The sequence below is a fragment of the Epinephelus lanceolatus genome, chromosome 4 (assembly GCF_041903045.1).
Source record: "Epinephelus lanceolatus isolate andai-2023 chromosome 4, ASM4190304v1, whole genome shotgun sequence".
NCBI classification, from domain to species: Eukaryota; Metazoa; Chordata; class Actinopteri; order Perciformes; family Serranidae; genus Epinephelus; species Epinephelus lanceolatus.
Window position 1 is genome coordinate 28458566 of NC_135737.1, and position 16478 is coordinate 28475043.

At 41.9% G+C, this 16478-nt stretch overlaps 1 protein-coding gene across 5 annotated transcripts in view; it reads right to left on the minus strand.

Moving 5' to 3' along the window:
- The window catches only part of mcamb (melanoma cell adhesion molecule b), a 48451-nt gene extending 33029 nt beyond the window's left edge, over nucleotides 1–15422 (minus strand). For 2 of the 5 annotated variants that reach the window (XM_078167105.1, XM_033631411.2), the window contains exon 1: nucleotides 15244–15420. In XM_078167105.1, coding sequence (XP_078023231.1) covers nucleotides 15244–15307 — 64 coding nt within the window. In that variant the 5' untranslated portion in view covers nucleotides 15308–15420. Of the gene's footprint in view, nucleotides 1–15243 lie in introns of all 5 variants that reach the window. The other 3 variants (XM_033631413.2, XM_033631412.2, XM_033631410.2) reach the window with 2 other exon arrangements.
- Nucleotides 15423–16478: the final 1056 nt, after the last annotated feature.

Genomic DNA, 16478 nt, shown 5'->3' on the forward strand with positions numbered 1-16478 from the left:
AGTATCAGATACCAGTTCCTCAGGTACTGGCTTTGTTTATCTTATTACGTATTCTGCTGCATTAACGTCTTATTGATGCTTTCCAGGATCACAGATTTGCAGGCTGGATGTCCTGCAGCTCTGCGGATGCTCATGTTTAAAAGCCTCTCTCCTTTGAGCAAATTTGATCAGACAAAGAGAGACTTCTAAGTTTCTTTAAAACATCTTAGTGGCCCGAGACCTTGTCACATAAATTCCCTCAGCCTCAATCTTTCATGTCTCCTTTGCTCTACCTAACTTTATACCATTTCCATCAGATACAGACTTATTTTTTTTCTTATTTTGCTGCATTCAGGATGATTCTAGGTGTGTTCCCCTAAGAGACAGGTGACATATTGATTATTCTAGATGTATCGCAGCTTGTTCCACTTAGAATGTTTAAAATGATTATATCACAAGCTTCAGGTTCACACCAAATGCATCAACACTTCCAGCCCGAGATGAGCTGGCTGCTTCAGAATAAAAGGACTAGAGGTACTGCTTTGATTAACTTTACTGTAACAATTCTTTACTGGACTGTGGGAGGAAGCTGGAGTACCCAGAGAAAATCCACACAGGGAGATCTGCAAACTCCGCACAGAAGGGCTTCAGCACCCGAGGTTTGAACCAGGAACCTTCTTGCTGTGAGGCAACAACGCTAACCACAGCACCTGTCGTCAAATATATTACAATATTATTTACAGGCCATATCGCACAGCCCTAGTTCCCCGAGAGCGTGCAGGTGAGGTCAGGTCTTTTTGAAAAGGTGACGACCAGGGAGCATACCATAAGCATGAGCACACATCCAAGAGGAAGCTACCACAATCGTGCACACAGCACTGATAAAACACAATTATAGCTAAACGAAACACCAAACGAGAGTTCCTCCGGGGTGTTTTTAACCTTTTAGTGGCGAGCGTGCTTGCAAACAGTAACCTGCACAATATGCCTTCAAGTGACAGACCATCATTCAACATGTGATATAAGAGCAACTAGAGTTCATGTTCTTTAAGAGTCTCCCTGTGTCATGTGGAGGTATTTGTTTGTGCGGTCTGTATGGACCCTGTGGAAAGCAGCGCTGTATTATCACATCCAAATTTAATTTGGCTCATATAATCTCACCATATTTTATCCCTAAATAGTCTGGAGCAAACATCGTCAGCTCTCATCATCCTCATTAAAAACAACGGATCTGGAGAGGAGGGTGGAGACGCTGTATGAACGACCAAGATTTTTGTTTTTAAGGAGTTAAAGCAGCTGGTTGCAGGATGATGCATGCACAACTTTAATCTTCTCAGGTGTCAGGGAGTCAGAAACTCAATGAAAATGGAAATGCTGTTTCACTAACAAAAAAGCTCATTACAATAACTGTATCTTATCAAACAGTGCTGACAGTGTACACCTCAGACAACCAACAACAACAGAGTGGCAACTGCCATGTGATAGTTCTGTGGTTTCAGTGGACATAAATTACTCGTTGATTTTTTACAAATCAAGTTTATGAGTTGTGCCATGTCAGTGAAGTTAATGAATTTTTACCCAGATGTATTTTATGACACATACACGGCCCATATATCACACATCCCTTATCCCATCTGACAGTGTGACTGGTGTCGATTTCAACATTTTGGTAAAACCCCACCCCCCCCGCAATTCCTAAGAATGATCACTATTTCTTTAAGCCAAACCACCATGTAGAAACCAGCGTTTTGACATCGGAGTCAGTGTGACTGACAAAAAGCAACAGCTGGCTCGTCTGGGGGCCACTAAACAGGCTTTGAAAGAGAGGAAGGAAAAAAAAAGCCATTTCCAAGACAAAAATGCCGGATCTCAAACGTTTGTCCCCTATAGACTGAAGCTGGCAAATGCTTTCATTGCTTCTTATAGAGCTGCTCATACAATCAAAGCATTTACTGAAGAAATCTTATTGAAAGCATGAATAGTAACTGTACATAGATCAATGCACTGCATCCACTTGTGACATTGTGATTTGATATGCATACAGATAAAATGCTATTTATATGGTTGCTGTGGTAAATAGACAGTCAGCATAATGTCCAATAAATGCAGCTTTTAGCAGCCACTGAAACCCACATCTTTAGGCCGTCAGGTTGGTTTTAGGCTGCTTGTTTTATTGTGCATCTCTCTTGTAGGTAAACCTCAGTATCTCAAGGAATTACTGTCAACCAAACTGGACGATTCTGCACCCAGTGAGTTATGTCTAATGCCAAGGGTCAGCCCTGACGCAGAAAGTAGTGTGTTCCTAATGTAACAAGGCAATAAGTAAGAGTTTGGATAGGTGTGCAACAAGTCTGACTTTCATGCAGGGGACTGTAAGTGTGACCAAAATGTTTCCACAATCCCTAACCACGGCTTTACTTTCCTAACCCTAACAATACATTGTTTATTCGTCATAACCACAATCACTCACTAAGATTGACCCTGCCATAACTGCCTTGTGCAGATAAAGCATAAAGCCAGAATTTTCACATAAATGAGTCATTGGGTGTAAAAAAATGTTCTTAAAGTTAATCTGGGGTTTTGCAGAATCATCCAATATTGACAAGTCTTGTTTAAACTTAAGGAGACGCTGAATGACCATTCAGATAACCTGAAAAGTTACTGTTTAGGATTGAATTACAACGTAACACTGTGTTAAATCTTCTGAATACATTCTTGTACCACAAACAGACTCCAAGCCGTTTCTTTAGCTGCTTCCCTCCTGCGGGCTGCCACATTAACACCAGTAAAGGGCAGCTGTCTGGATCCTGAGGGTGCTTTCACACCTAACCTGTTTGGTTTGGTTAAAACGAATCCAGGCCCCTTTGCCTGGTTAGTATGGTTCCTTTGGGCTAGTGTGAGGGCGCATTCACACCAGGATAGCCCGGGGGACTCGGTTCGATTGGGCGGGGAATGCCAAAATATTTCACACCTACATCTGGTTCGGTTCACTTTCCCCACTGCACTTTTTAAAGCAGACCAAACCGCCTGGACAACGTCACACAGTTACAACAGCTGCTCATTTGGGGGCGGTATTGCCCGAAACGACCACTAACCAGGAAGAAAAAAGCATGAGAAGAAAACCCTGCTCATTGATTGGCCAAGACTGAAAACGGAAATCCATCCCCTTCAGCCGGCTTGGTCACCACAAAAACACCAAAATGCAATGCTTACTCCTCTATAGGCTTAATGACTGATAGAAATCATTCAAAGCTGTTCCTCTGTGTTAGAAATTACGACCTACTCTTCTTCACGTCTATTCTTAAACAAACAGCTGATCTGTCCACTTTCAGACGCTATAAAAAGCCAAACCACAATTCTTACTTCTGTATATCAAAGTGAGCCAGACAAACATACCAAAACTCCAAACCACACACTTGTGGGAAAAGAGAAACATAAAGTTGCAAACATATCAATTTAAAGTTTGCCCTGCTGTAAGAGACAATCTTAATAAGAAATTTCAGAAGGCATAAACCCACCTAATTTTTTAATCATTCATTCAGCCCTTGACCTACTGGCACACTGGTTCCCTGCACCTCTCCAGCACATCTTACATAATCACAGGAGTCTCCTCACTGACCGCCTGAGTAATGTTGATGTTTTTGGCTGATGAGAGTTTTCTCAATTTTGTCTGAAGAAAAAGAACCCGCTGGAGGTCTGGAGTTTATTTCAGGGCTGATACAACATTGGACAGTTCGGCTTGGTTTGTTGTTTTAACCGTGACCCAAGTTTAACTTAGCAAGCCATCCCACTGAGTTATTATCATTACAGTAACCTCACTGCTCTCAAGTCTGCAGAAGTCTAACAGATAATCTGGATGAATAAAGAGCAACTATACATATTACCTTTACAACAAAAGAAGACGTTATGTTAAAGTGATACATTTATGCTGTCTCCATCCATATCTGTTCTCTATTTTATATTCATGTGTAGCACCACACAGGGTTGAACCACTAGGGGCTTGGTGCCTCGCCCAAACAGGACCTGACAGTTTGATAGGGACTGCATATCAGCTTTCTTCCACTTGCCAGCTTAATAAAACCAGCTCTCCATGACTTCCAAATGTCTTCCAAATGGATCACATAAACAGTTCTGAAATACTAGTCTTGTGAATTGTGTTCTAAAGATAATACGTTAGGGACAGAACAGGCCTACATCCTGCTTTCCTACACAGCATACAAGGTTCAAACCTTCAAAACACTCAACCAAGCGTCCGTACATGCAACAAAACCCTTCATCCTGTTTGTATTTTCAGTGGCTTTGAAAGCACCAGACTGACCTCTTAACCTCTCTCGCTGCAACAGGTCATTACGGGAAATTTTACAATTTTCCTGCTTTGCTAGTGTCGTCAAAACAAGACAGGCTTTTAGCATGATTTATGTCCCAGTTTGCACGTGGGTTTAGTGGTGACCTTTTCCTCTTTTGGCTCAATTTCTGGTTGTTTGAGGGATCAGGTAGCAGCTCCTGTTAAAGCCACATACTTTCCCAGTGCTGAGGCTTTTATACTTCGTGCTTATTAGCCTTGTGTTAATATTTTTTTAAAAGTGTTTTCACAGGGACTCGCAAAAAAAAAAAAAAAAATTCAGAAATATGCATGTAAATCAGGCGTGACCATGTCTAAGGCTATGTGTAAACAGGACGTCGACAGAGCAACACATTCAATAAAGTCTAATTTATCATCATTAATGAAATGAGTGGCTCTATAAATACTTACAGCACTGCCACAGAGAATACTTGTCTCTAAATGGGTAGCGGCTGTGCATTAAAAATAGCGTGCTGCAGCAGCCTCATCACTGATCCAAATTATCTCTCAAAACTTCTCCTTTCAACAGTCAAGGGTGTCTCTGACTTTGCATGTGTTCTCTTAGGTTGCCAAATATCAAAGTTAACATTTCAAGTGTGTGATATTCCAAAATATGAACAGCAGTTTGGGTGCATCTTGGTCTGATGGTCCAAGATGCACATTACAAAACCTCATTATTCATGCTAACTCAATAGAAGCTTTGTGTGGTTGGTTTGAAAGACAGTTTGCCAGATTTTGTGATTCTGGTATGATGATTTTAATTGGTATCATTTTAAGACTTTCCGCCAAAATGTATTAAGTACATTGCACATGTGGTATACTCAATTAATACGGTCGGCATTACTTAAAGCTGGAGTGCAAAACTTTTGTCCCCCACCTCTGGCAGTGAGATTAATTACGCAAACACTGACAATACATGTCAGCCCTGTGATAGTCTAGCGACCTGTCCAGGATGTACCCCGCCTCTCGCCCAGTGTCAGCTGGAATAGCCCCCCCACAACCCCCAAACAGGATAAGCATTAAATGAGCATCAACGCATTCTTTCAAAGTATTCTTGCAGTTGAGCTCGCCACATCTCCCAACCCCCTGGAGCACTCTCCCAAATCCCTTTTTGGTTTCAATCCTTCCTCTGAGTTTCTTTTTTATCTGGAGCATCCTGATTTACATCATACCTCCCGCCACATTCAAAGCTGTTGCACCATCAATATGGCCTCGACCCTTGTCTTCAATATTTCACACTGTCATCATATAGAGTATGAGAAGAAAACACCAGAATGATGCACCAACAGATGATGCACTGAGAAAACAAAATGAAAAGCAGTGCCAAACAGAGAAGAGTTTATTGGAGAATAAAGCCTTCGGGACTTTCTGCCTTTCTAACAGCACGTGGTTAACACTGTGAAAGAGTCTATTTTAACTCAAACCATGATCTTTTCCTAAATCTAAGCAAAAAGTTTGGTTACCTCAACCTCACCAAACTGCAAAACAGGGCTGACCTGAATGCTTTGAGGCTTAAATCGTTGCTATGGTAATCAATGTCCGACTCAGTATTCAAATGTTTCTTTTTATTTCACCAGTAAAATGGTGGAGAAAATTTAAGGTGGTAGTAAATGTCAGATACAAATGAGGCCAGTGTTCTCGACGATTGACCCCCCCTTTTCAGGAAGTTAATTCAGCTGTCCGACGAGGAAAAGGAAAAGGTGAGACGAAATGCGGATTTAATCAGCATTGTGCGAGTTATTTGGCAAGGATTTGACTGTAAGGGATGTTGTCTTCTAGCCTTACGGTTAAATATGTCTTACAATACCTATAATTCAAACTTATCTAAGGTCGGTAGAGGGACCATCCCAAACCTTGAAGAACTCTTTCCATGCTTTTCTCTCAGCTCATTCACAGCCAGTGAATCTGAGCTCTGCAGCTGGGATGGTGTGATGTTTACAACCCCAATAATTAAATTCTTTTCAACTGTACAGATGTAACGTGTTGGCTGGAGTTAATCTAGACAGCCATGTTCCACAGTTTGTCACCAGCAGTGAAACAGTAACCCTGCTTTAACAAAAATAACACATGATGACAACAGGTCATTAAGCAGCGGCAGTGAGTTGACCTTAGTGGACACGTGTTGTGCATGTATGTGTGTGTTGTCAGGCCTGCGAGAGCACCAGGTGTACGCAGCTGTCCGTCTGATCAGGGAACTTCAAAGGCTGTTAGAGCAGCAGTAAGTGGTAACAGTCAGAGGAGGGCTGGCTCTTCTGATGCTGTGCTGGCTAAAGGTGATCTCTAAACTGCCTGATATGAATGGATTTACCCTGCAGTCAAATACAGAGCAATACATCAGAGTACAGTGAAGCTGTCCGATGTGTGCTGAGGCCCCGCAGTATGACTTACAGATGAAATGCCTCATTGCACATCTGCAGACAAGGCTGATATTGTGTTAGGGCTTTCTGTTGGGCATCACTGGTGCTGTGTTTCTTATGAAACCAAACTGTCTTGAGAAAAACATTGAAACTGAACATATCAGGACAATATGTATTTCCTGAAAGCAACTACCCAGTGGCGATTGCAAAACCACTTTCATTGCAGATGTTTGCCCATTTCAAGCCAACATGTATCCAACAAAAAATATTTTTCATTGGGACATTTTTCTTTGTTCTGATAATACAACACTGAACAAGGCCGAAAACTAACTTCCTTCCTTCCTTTTACACAGTAAACAAGTGTTAGACCACTCGCTTTGGCAACAAAAAGTGTTGATATTAAGATATCATTCAACACGGCTCGGCTGCAGAATGTTTCTTTGCCCGAGCTACATTATACAAACAATCATTAGCTGCTACTCAGCGGACGCACACAAAATGGCCCCGATGACAACAGCACAAAGCCCTGGGAGCTTTCTCCACCAGTAACAGCCCCCCCACACACACACACCCTCTCCATCACTGGTTTGCGATATTGACCCAGGTAATGGTGATAATGGATGTTATCTGCATCAATAGGAAGATCAAACAGTAAAAGGAAACCCTTTGCTTCTACAATTTGTGCTCCCAAGTGCAACACCTAAACCCATTATATGGCTCAGCAGGGAGACACCAGAGGAAAACACTGTTTCCATAAAAAAACACAGCTTTTCTTCTGCTTTCACGGTCCAACAATCAAAAATCCACCAACAAATTAACAATGTTTCAATTTCCTCACGTTACACTTGAAACCCTACAGTGCCAACAACAGTGAAGAGGTATTAAGGATTTATTCAAGCACTAAAACTCTTGTTTGACAGTGACTGTGAATCTGCATGTGAGAGTGAAACGCTGTCCTCAGTCTGACAGTCTACCTCAAACAGATAAGAAGGTTGTTTGGGGACACACTAGAAACACTAACAAATCCATTACGGACATGTGTAATGATGGACCCTTATCAACAAATCAGACAGGATATACCTTCTCCATGACACTCTGACACACAAACCCATGAAATGAACAGAATCTGGTTTGACTCTTAATTAACAAACTACTAGTGGCAGGAAAATAGGTTATCACACAAGACCTCTGTCAATTCTAAAGCTTTATACCGAACTTTTGTCTAAAAGGTTTGGTATAATTACGTCTTTTGTCTGTGATATTCAGCTGTAAATCGTAAAGACAAATCCTGACTCTGATTCTAATACCATGGACTCGACATTGTCGCCAATATCTATTATAAGGTTACAGCATTACCACAGTAAAAATCTCACTGTGATCTTTTAAAGCCAGCCTGTGTACGTTTCGCTGCACAGCAACAGCTGTGACCACAAGCGATGATTACTGTATGGATTACAGGGTAATGGGACACTAAATTTCACTTGATGTCATCATTGGCCAAACTGACAGAGCAGGTCAACCCAGATCATAAGCAGGGAGGGAACAACAAAGTCCAGTCCCGTGAGGTGGGCTATAAAACCAGTGAAATGTTTATGTGACATGCTGTAACATGTCACATAAACAGTGACATTAACAGTAGCACAAGCAGAAGTCTTGAAACTGACACGGCAATATCAGACTGTGATGTCTATAAACATCTGGCTGTAGCTGACTAAATAGGAATTCTCAGAAATTCCTTTTTTCTGTTGACGAAGAGAGATCTATTTTTTCTTCATTCAAACTAGGGATGCCAATTTTGGTTGATTTTGCTTTTGATAGCCCGACACTTGGTACAGTAAGTAAATGGTTAATTTACCAGTTATTACCAGAGAAAAAACACGAAATGACATGTAATACAAGAGGCCTTTCCTTTAAAGGTAGGGTCTGGAGGATTTTCCAGTTGCTGTTTGTAAACACACATTCAAATTTGGCCCCTCCTATCAGGCTCAACTCTCCCGGGTGTACGGAGCCCGGAGGTACGGAAGAATGCTTCACAGAAGAGGTTCAGGCAAGGCTCGCGCTGGTGCACGCTAGGACACGCTCGGGCACGGCACCTGCGCTCTCTCATTGGCTGGGGAAATCTCCGCCCAGAAGCGGTCCAAGCGCACAAACACATCAAAATACAGTTAAAGGGCAGGAGCTCTGCAAACAGAGTCACCACCACACATGAGTAGAAGCCCATAGGTGATTATTAAGCAGGATTTCATTTGTATATGTCTATATTTTGTTTTGTTTGAAAATCCTCCAGATCCTACCTTTAAATCAGGCACTCCACTAACTCAGTGAGCTTTAGGGTCACATTTTGAAGCACTATTAATTTAGAGGTGGTGAAATTTTAATGTTTTGCATTACATCTTTTATCAATTTTATCAATCCAACCATTTTCATCTGCTTATCCAAGGCAGCAGGCCAAGCAAAGCACCCCAGATGTCCTTCTCCCCAGCAACGCTTCCCAGGCCAGATGAGATATGTAATCCGTCCAGCGTGTTCTGGGTCTTCCCTGGAGCCTCCTACCAGTGGGACATGCCTGAAACACCTCCAACGGGAGGCACCCAGGAGGCATCCTGATCAAATGCCCAAACCACCTCGACTGACCCCTTTCGACACGAAGGAGCAGCGGCTCTACTCCGAGCTCCCTCCAGATCCATTTTATTTTCTGTTGGCTTTGCTGACAGGCAGGTGGCTGGCTACATTAACATGCTGAAATAGGGTGCCCACTGATCAACAAAATGTTTCACTGCAAACCGTGTCCCACTACCATGGGTCCGAACAGTGTTAGCAGCCTTATTAGCTTTGTTGTGGTAGAAGATAGTGCTAGTACTACTACTAACCTGAAGAGCAGCAAAATTAACCTATAGACTAACATGCATAACTGGTCAAAAGTACTGTCAGTGGTTAACTGAATAACAGTCATTTGAAGACATCCTTGATTTAAACACTGCAAGGTCTCCTTTTACATATCATACTGTTCAGTACCTTAACTGTAACCTTTTCAATGCTACAGCAGAGACAGGTCACACCACTAATGTTGACCAGTTCACACCAATAGCATCAATGCTTTGGTTTATTTTGGAGGTAGGTCTATTTATTGTAATTTTTACATCCAGCAGTTGGGATCCTTTAAAAGTACGAGGCGATCTCAAAACCTCTGTGCCAACAACTGTAAAGATATATGTGTAGGATTTCCTGTTGTTTTGCAGTTCAGTTGTCTTCACTATTAAATTAACTGCACTTTTCTAAGCCACAAGACTGATATTCTCTGGACCTTAGTGCTGTTTCCTTTCCAGGTTTCACTGGGGATCTGGATTATGTTTCACTAATCCTAACAACCGTAAATTCACCAAAACAATTTTAGACATCGTCAGATTGATGTTGCACCGTCACAGCACGAGATCAAAAACAGTGGCGGACTGCTCCTTTTCTGTGCCGTGTCCTGAGGAGTGTGTTGCATGGGAACACATAAACAGAGCGCTCGAACAGCTCAAGGCTTCATTTCAGGACAAAGATAAGACACCACATGCCTGTGACGAACTTTCTCCACACAAGGACCTGGTTTAGGGGCACAGTGATTATTTCCATCAGTGGGTTATGAAAATGTATTAAGGAATAAATGTAATATATTTGTCAGAAATTCATGAATGTATCCTGCTGTAGTCTGTTTGCAATGAATAAGAGTTTTTTATTTTTAAATTACTTTCCATGATTGAAGAAATTTAGGTACAGAGGAAGATCCAAAACATCAAAACTCCATTTTCTGCACAAATGCATGGAAATGAACTGTCCTCGCTGTGGATAAGTGCCGGAAGAGAGATCTGAATTTAGCGACTCCCATTTCAAACCCGCTCTGCTCTGCTGATCATCTGCCAGATTACTGGGCCTCAATTTTGTATGCTGCGGTCGAAAGACAACAACGCCATTTATTGTCCGTGACCAGCTCGCTTCTTCTGAAGAGCTGCAGTTGTTTCGAGCACATGAAACCGAAGCACGGCGCCTCAGCCGCAGCAGAAACCGATGACCTTTAAATGAGCGAGGTCTAATGTGGCTGCTCTTTGGCCCGGCTTGATTGGCTGATGTCACAGGAAGTGAATAGTATCCTTATCGAGGGTCACCGCCACAGTGCAACAGCATGTCCGTCTTTCCCCTGATGTCACTGGGGGCTTGTGATGGAGATTTGGCACGGACACAATCGCACTCAGTCGTACTGCGTGTGCACATACATGTGCGTGTATTCAAACAGAGCGTCTTCGCAGATGCAGCAGGTCTGTGTGGATGTAAACAAACCAATGCTGGAGATGAGAACCACTAAAGACGGTGAGGGGGGGGGCTGACCACAGAGTCATTGCAGCAGTTTGTTGCAAATGACATAGCTTGAAGTCAACCACAATCCACACACCACAGGACATATACCACAATACATACATCACAACACATCCCACAATACATTTGCTACAATAGACATACCACTACACACATACCACAATACATATACTTAAGGACACATACCACAACACACCAATACACTTACACTAATACCCCTCACAGCCCTGTTTTGCTTTTAGCCAGCCCTTGACCTTTGTTGTGTAAAGTTTTAAATCTGTAATCAGTTTGATTTCAGTCAGTAATGTGTCCCAGAGTCGACAGCCCTTTTTGGAAATAGCTGATTGTCCAAATTTAGATTTACGATTTGATATTTTCCAATTGCCATTCATGCTGCTTCTTGTTACTCTATTACTGTCTTGTCTTTGAATAAATCTGGAAAGAGACTCTGGAGCTAGACTGTTGGACTAGTCAGTTAACAAGAGGTTTATCTGATGTCATTTCTCAAGCAAAACTGCCAAAGATTTGCTGGTTTCAGCTTCTCAAATGTGAACATATTCTGCCTTTATTTGACTTATATGAGAGTAATACAACCTTTGTTTTATGGACTGTTCAGCCATAAAGAAAAACAATTGCATATCTGTCTCTGGGAAGTTGTGATGTGTATTTTTTTTCACAATTTCTTGACAATGTTTAAGACTAAACTACTCATCAATTAATCAAGAGTAATCAAGAGTTTTCTGCAGCCTAAAATTGATTGGTTGTTGACAGTTGGGAGATTCACATGTTTGACAGACTTCTCAGTATCTGGAAACAGCTTTGCAAAGATCTACTGACTGATTTCAGAGTGAAATGTCATACATTCATGCCTAAAGGGATACTTTACCAATCTTCAACCAGCTCTGTATCATTACAGTGTGGGTGGTGTGTGTAAATGAACTCTGGTAAACTTCCCTCCATCTCACCAGCGCCCAGATCTCCCTGCTTATCTCCCAGCACAGATCCGCTGACTCTAGGGCTGTTGCACGAACTACAGATTGTACTTCCGCATTTTGTGTGCCCGCCACCACGGACACAGAGAGTATGGAAGCAGATCAAGAGAGTGAAAGCCCCCCTTTCTTTCTCAAACTCAGACCTAATTGTAAAACTAAACAGTACTGTATTGCCTATTTCTCTCCTCAGATGTCTTCAGGGAACTTTTTTAGCTCACTGTTTAACTGTAATTCTGGATCATTGGTTACCTGCCGTCTGCCATACTGTTTCCCATGTCAAAACAGCCAAGCTCCCATTATATCATCATACACCAGCGGAAGCATGTATTGAATCCTTGTGGCGCAGTGCATTCTGGTATTTGTAGATTTTCCACCTCTTGTGCAAAAGCAAAAGCCACAGCCCTTTTTCCCTGCTTTCTCTGGTCATGTGGCACCAATTTGAAAAGTCTTTGTGTCCTTGTGTACTTCTTCAAGTGGTAAAAAATATAATTTAATGAATGTCAGGGTAGATATGGATTAGAGGCAAAGGACACCGGCACAAGGCCTGAAGATAACCAGAGAAGGAGAGGTCAGGGAGTGCACTTGATAAGAGCAGAGAGAGTTGGAGGTGATCACACACAATGGTCAGGCTGAACTTAAACAGGAGATCAGCACAATACAGGGACGAGGCGGGGAAAGGTTCATATGGTCAAGCACAATCAGGTATAAGGAAAGGTAAAAACGTAAGGAGAGAGGGCGGGCAGGAGAGGAGGGAAGTCCAGCTCACAGAGAGGAAGGGTTGAAGGTTGGGGGCGGAGTGGGGGAGCGCACACTGAACTGTCTTGTTTAAACAAACAAGTAAAGGCACACCGACACAAAATTAAATGCTCTTTAAAAGGAAACTGTAATGTGGATAGCAGAGGGTGCCGTGCCCTTCTCACCCACATACCTCCACGTATAAATCTACACTCACACGCTCTCCTCTAAAAATAAACATTCATCTGCATCTCATCATGCATCCAACAGGCTGCCATCCAACTTTCTTTTATTATAGTCTCAAGCAGCTGATTTAAAGAAGTCTGATTAACCATAAACATGGTGATAAACTGCTCAAGCGAAACTTTTAATTTCCTTTTGCTACACACTCTAAACCTGAGCAGAGAGAGCTGGATCTGACCAGGAATGTGTTTGACTGAATGTTTCTGTGTGTGACAGGAACATAGTTTGCTGCCCGGGCAGCACTGAGCCACTCGATCACAGACAAGAGCTGACAGAAAGCAGACGGAGAGCTCCGTGACTACAACCGGACTTCTGTGGATGTCGGCAGCTAAAAATACATGCGGAAAACTATTCGAACCAACCCTAACAAGCTACCATGGAAATCAGCAAAGTATGATGTCTTATTATGATAATTTAATTTAGAGCATTTTACAGTAGACATGTCCAGCAAGCCTGATTTGTTTATTCACAGCATGGACTGGAAATAGCAGCACGAATATTTCAAAATTTTGCACTTAAAAGAGTTCACATTCCTCCATTTTTCACGCATCACACAACCTGCAAAGGAAATGCATTCAGACCGAGAAAGAAGGCGTAAAAGTGGCACATCCATTTCAACATGACCTATATATTATATAATATACAACACATTTTCAATTAGTGTCACTAAGCTACAGCCTTCAAGCTGGTGTGCAGTACTGTCATATATAGGTGTAGATTCCTGGTGGATGCAGGGGGCACGCCCCCCTCAATTTTATAACAAGTGCACCAATTGTACCCATTAAGAAAAACATGAAAGTAGTCGAGGACTTTTATCTTTGTAATATTAAAAGACATTCATACCATATATAGATGCCAGGGGTGGGGGGAATCGATACAGCATAGTATCGCGATATTTCTGTGTGGCAATATATCGTCACACAGTAGCAAGCAAAAAAATGGCTGAAGTGCGATGAACAGACTGAGGAATTTATCTTATTGGATAAAAACGATGTTGACAAAGTTTTCCTTTAGGCACATAATTTACAGTTGAAAAAAAGGTAATAAATCGCAATATATCGTAATATATTTTATCGCAATACTCAGCATATCGCAACATATTTAAAATCACGATAATATCGTGACTGAAGTATCGACAATATCGTATCATCATAAAGTGCCAAGTATAATTTTTTTTAATTATTTAAATTATTAATATGTGCAAATGCAAATTAAACTTTAGGTAGCCTACTAGAATAATATTATCAGTTGCTTTTGAAGTGAGATGAACACACTGAAAACTATCTTATTAGATAAAACAAATGTTGACAAAGTTTTCCTTTGGGGACATAATTTACAGCTGAAAAAAGGTAATAAATTGCAATTTAATCGCAATACTCAGCATATCGCAACATATTTAAAACCGCAATAATGACTAAAGTGACCAAAGTGTCGTGGTAATATCTTATATGGATCCTCTGGTGGTTCCCATCCCTAACAGATGCAGATTTGTATTTTTGTATTTATGTGAAACAGAGGAAGGTGTAGGATGTAACACAAATTTGAGAATTTTTGTGAAATTAAATGTTAAATTTTGAGGAAAAAGTCACAAATTGGAGCAAAAACTTAACCAGAATGCAGCAAATCCAAGTGTCTGATGTTTGAAATTTTCTGGAGGAGGACCCCCAAACTCCATTCCCCCCCCCCACCCTGCTTACCTGCAATGTTGAACAGATTCCCACGCCCCTGCTTTAATTTTTTGATTAGGTTAATTAAAGTCATTCTAGTCTAAAATCTGCTTTGTGTGAGGACTTGAAAAAAACATGTCAGCACATACAGGTCACAACACAGGGCTGCAGTGTGTGAAAGGTTTTCCCATGGGTGTGTGTAGATATTTTTCTTAAAGTAATGTAAGCAAGAGGGGACTGTGCAGTATCACAGCTATGCAGTGTACACAGGAGCTGCACCTATGGGACAGGACAGGGCTGCAGGGAGGTGACCTGAGACCTCTTTAAGCTCCCTTGAAAGGTTCCTTAAATGATGAAAAGTTGAATTTCCACTTGTTTGGCTCAGTCCCAACACCTCAGCAGGGAATGTCCGTGCAAGATAAAACAACTGTAAACTGAACATCACACTTACTGCTACTTTCATGACTAACTTTTGTCTGTCTCGTGATGTTTTACACGCCTCTATCTGTGCTTTTCATCTCAAACACCTCGTGTCGCGCGGGTCGGGTATCAAACATTTCTCGGTCACTCACCTCCCCAGGTGTAAAACAGGACCAGAAGTCCGACGAGCAGAGAGGTAGTGTCCCGTGAAGCCATGGTTGTTGGTCGGCGCTGCAGCTGTCCGTGCTGGGGTGTGTGTGTAGGGAGTCTGACAAGGACTGGTCCTCCTGGAAAACTGTGTGAGACACAGAAGAGAGAAGCTCGGCGGCGGAGCAGCGCGGGGAGGCAGATGATGCAGGAGGGGCAGAGACAGGCGGTCCTGCACTGTAAAAAATGTCCGTCCCTACGACTCACTGAGGCGCACAGTCTCTCTGAAATGCATAATTTTCTCTTGACACATTATTTGTTTTAATAAACTCGGTTTCGGGTCTGTTGCGACTTATTTACTTAGATGAATCGACTAACCGGAGTTCAAACCGGAGTTCAAATGAATTATTGAGGTGGATATTTTTTGCAGTGTGCAAAAAAAAGGAACAAGGAGTGAGAGCAGCGGGAGGGCGGAGGTCTGGAGCTAAATACAGTATGATGTTGTAATTTATAGCTTTCTGTTGTTTCCAAGACTTCATGATACATTTCCTCACCATGAGTATATAAGTCATGTTCTGTCAACAGAAAACCATTGGTGCTGAAAACTACTTTAGCATGACTTTGTGCATGGGTGTGAATATGTGGTGTGAAAAGGTGTGGCTATATCTCGGGTATCTTAACTTCTGCATAACTGTGCTCCAGTATCTAGCATGCAGGACATTGCCAAGTCTGTTGTTTGCAGTGATGCCCCCACAGGAGAGGCAGGTGAATTAATTCACTGGGCCGACTGCCGGCAACTTTTAAGGTGGAATGTCAACTTGTAGTGTTACTCAATGCATGAGGTGAAGACGTGAATCAGTCAACACACCTTAAATTTCACTTTAGTTTTTATATGACATGCACTTTTAGTAATGACTGGATCTTCAAGCATTTATATAAATTAATTTCAACAGGGTTATGTGAGCGACATATTCTGATACTCATTCTGAGAAAAAATAAAGCATTGCAGAGCATCAATCCTGTGGGCTATGGAACACATGAAAGACTACTGTTTGTGGTGGAAACGCTAAACAGACCTAGGGTCTAGGTACCATGTTTGAAGGGTTACTTTAGGTTCCAAAGGTTTCATACCGAAAGTGTTGGTGGAAACGAATTAAGAGGCTGTTGCGCACTCATTTATCAAGCTAAGTGTTGGTATCTTGTGAAACTAGACAACGTGAGGCATCGATTGATACCAGCC